The sequence below is a fragment of the Papaver somniferum genome, chromosome 6 (genome assembly GCF_003573695.1).
Source record: "Papaver somniferum cultivar HN1 chromosome 6, ASM357369v1, whole genome shotgun sequence".
In the NCBI taxonomy this organism is placed as follows: Eukaryota; Viridiplantae; Streptophyta; class Magnoliopsida; order Ranunculales; family Papaveraceae; genus Papaver; species Papaver somniferum.
In genome coordinates, this window is record NC_039363.1 from 72,481,645 (window position 1) to 72,484,941 (window position 3,297).

Consider the following 3,297-nt stretch of genomic DNA (forward strand, 5'->3'; position numbering starts at 1 on the left):
GTTAGGCATTCACCAAGAGAGTGAATGGCCTGTTTTGGTCCATGTGATTGACGAGTTTTGTAATCTTCCTTTGATGTAATAAAATGGGTTAATTGTGTCATGTCTTTGTGTTTATGATATTGCTGATTTTGTGAGTTGATCAATTCGTTTGATGCATGGAAAACCTCTTATACTTATTGGGGCATAAAGAGTTAGAGAGAAGGAAGATGAAGACTTCCGTTGTGTATTGCCTTATGAGTGAAGGCAGATGCATACTTTGATGCAAGTATGCAAGGCTGAGTACTCGTGGATGAAGTTGATTCATTGAACCACAAAATATTACCGGTCATGTTCTATAAAAATTTTAGGCGAGTAAATAGACGTGTGGCTCTTACCGTGGTGTTTGGCCCTACGGGGATATAAAATGCCGAGGTACACAACGGAATATGAGCGGCAAGCGGAATTTCCCTCCTCATGTCCCAAGTATCCCGAACCGAGTGCATAGGAATATGAGCGGCAAGCGGTTTAGATGGCGAGTTTGAACTTCAGTTCCTTTTTAATCACTACATCTTCCCGTTTCAGAAACCCTAGAAATTTGAATTTCTTCTTGTTGAACTTCACTTCCTTTTTAATCTCTCCCCGTTTCAGAGACCCTAGAAATTTCAATTTCTTCTTTTCTAAATCAATGGCGTGGTCTTGTTCCAAATGCACTTTTCTAAACCCTCCGTCTCAAAAATCAACATGCCAGATTTGTCTCTTCTCATTATCATCATCTGCTTCATCCTCTTCTCCCTCTCCTTCTTTTTCTCCTTCTCCAACAGCGACGCTTAAATGGTCTTGCAAAGCCTGTACTTTTTCAAACCCAGTCGGTCGACATAACTGTGAAATTTGTGGAACAAGATCTTCTGCGTCGTTACTATCTGATTTTGAAGATTTAGATCCAATTGATTCAGATGGAAAATTGGATTCTTCAATTGGTTCTGTTTTCTTGCCCTTGAAAGCTTGTCAAAATAAGAGGAAAGTTGAACAAATATCTACTGAAGAATCAACTGATTGTTTTCTCGATGTGGGCGAGTCTTGCTCTTCGAAATCATCCAGAAAGGAAGGAACTTTCTCGGGTTAGTCTTGATTTCTTTAGTTGTTATTGTTGGTGTGTTTTTTTTTAGGGTTTCAACCAATTATAGGAAACAACCAGCGTGGAGACCAAATTACTGGCCTCAGTCCCCTGGCCAATTGGGCTGTTCCCAATTGTGCATCCTTGACATAGTTTAATCTTGATTTGATGTACATGTGCAGGTACTACGGAGGAGAAGAAGGAAATAGAGTTGCACACATTGAAGGTCTTGAGTTACAATGTATGGTTTAATGAGGACTTAGAACTGCATAAGAGAATGAAAGCATTGGGGGATCTCATTCAACTGCATACTCCTGATGTCATATGCTTACAAGAGGTGACACCAACAATTTATCAGATTTTCCAACAATCTAGCTGGTGGAAAGTTTATCATTGCTCAGTTTCATATGAAATGGTGAACAAACCTTATTTCTGTATGCAGGTATGATTTGATCCACCCACTTTAACTATTGTCCATGTAGTTTATGATTGGTTAAAATGAACTTCCTTCTTGTGTCTCATTTTGAATTACTTACTTGTTACACTTCCATAAATTTTGGCAGTTGAGTAAATTACCCGTAAAATCCTTTAGTTGCAAACCCTTCAGCAACTCTATAATGGGGAGAGAGCTTTGTTCGACTGAGATTGAAGTTGGAGGTGGATGTGGAGGGAGCAAGAAATTGGTTATTGCTACTAGCCATCTTGAAAGCCCCTGCCCTGCCCCACCAACATGGAATCAGATGTTCAGCAAAGAACGTGTAGCTCAAGCAAAGGAAGCCATACTGATTCTTAAGGGTTCGCCGAATGTCATACTTGGTGGTGATATGAACTGGGATGACAAGTTGGATGGTCAGTTTCCATTACCCGATGGTTGGGTCGATGCCTGGAGTGAGCTAAAGCCCGGAGATAATGGATATACGTATGATACCAAATCGAATCAGATGCTATCAGGCAATCGGACTCTGCAGAAGCGATTAGACCGATTCATGTGCAATTTGCAGGATTTCAAAATATGTGGGATCGAGTTGATCGGTAGGGAAGAATTACCAGGCCTTTCATATTGTAAGGAGAAGAAAGTTAAGGGTAAGCTGCAGAAGTTGATGCTCCCTGTTTTGCCTAGTGATCATTATGGATTGCTCCTTACAATCTGCAACAAGTGATGAAAGAGTCTTCCATCATGAGGGGTAACTCTTCTTTTTGGCTTGTTTTTCGGATGACACATTCAACGAGAAGTTCTCAGAAGGAAGTTTGTTATATGTCAATAGCCGTTTTTTTTTGTCTCTATGGTTCAGTAGTTAGCTAACTTTTGTGAACGACCAAAGACCATTGTCCTTTATCCTGGATGGCAGTCTCTTTGACTTTTTGTAAACGGTGGTTTCTCTTTTCTGATGTACACATGTAGATGCTGCCTTCAGTTTCGGAGATTGAATTTTCATCTGAAAGATACTTGTTATTCCCAAATGTTAATGGAAAGTAAATTTTGTCATACATTTGCATCATTTGATGAAGTCACAGTTCACTGAAAGTTCTTTTTCCCTAATTAGAACCTATAGCATAACTAAATTCTCGTTGTCAGGTTATCCAATGAAGAAGGATATACGGCTTATATCTTTAATCTGTTCGAGGTTAGGACTTCGCATCTGGAATAGAAGGTTTCAGTCATATGTTGTCAAACATATTACAACCCCAGTAATTTGCACAGGTACGAGTAGACTGCAATAATGTTTAAAAGTTATTATTAGTAAGTGGTGACATTGTGGTTAGACGCCAAATCAAACCAGTAGCAACCTTTATCCTTTTCTCAGTATTCTGATAGGATAACATTAAGGTGAATTCTTGGGTTGAGCTTCTGCCATGTAATAAATTTCCTTTAGTACAACACCGCCTTGTCCTTTCAAGCCAGAGTATGAAACTAAGGGTTTAGTTTACTTTAGCCTGTCTGCTATGAAATGTTATCATATTATTATCTCCATGATCAGCTAAAGACAACTGCAGCAAACAAGCTGCAAGAAATTAAACCCAAGTTTTAAGAAATCCATTAGTGTCATCACTGTGCGGGGGATAAGACTGAAGCTATATCTAGAAAACGACAAGGCAGTTTGGCAGATTTGTTGCTTAGAATGTATTAGCAGAAATGGAAGAAAGATAATCTACTGAGAAAATATTTAATGCGTTCTCATTATCAAATTGATTACATAGTATAT

The 3,297-nt window shown here is 39.0% G+C and overlaps 1 protein-coding gene across 1 annotated transcript; it reads left to right on the plus strand.

The window, feature by feature from the left end:
* The first annotated feature begins 442 nt into the window (after positions 1-442).
* Positions 443-2,581, plus strand: LOC113287969 (tyrosyl-DNA phosphodiesterase 2-like). The gene is made up of 3 exons (XM_026536878.1): positions 443-1,097; positions 1,276-1,535; positions 1,657-2,581. Exons 1-3 carry the CDS (start codon positions 509-511, stop codon positions 2,251-2,253), a joined length of 1,446 nt encoding a protein of 481 aa, XP_026392663.1. The 5' UTR covers positions 443-508; the 3' UTR covers positions 2,254-2,581.
* The last annotated feature ends 716 nt before the right edge of the window (positions 2,582-3,297 follow it).

Bases quoted from the DNA above. Each gene is read 5' to 3' on its own strand.
- LOC113287969 (XM_026536878.1), top strand. From the start codon at position 509: ATGGCGAGTTTGAACTTCAGTTCCTTTTTAATCACTACATCTTCCCGT. The intron at 1,098-1,275 runs GTTAGTCTTGAT...GTACATGTGCAG, and splicing joins AAAGGAAGGAACTTTCTCGG to GTACTACGGAGGAGAAGAAG. The intron at 1,536-1,656 runs GTATGATTTGAT...AAATTTTGGCAG, and splicing joins AACCTTATTTCTGTATGCAG to TTGAGTAAATTACCCGTAAA.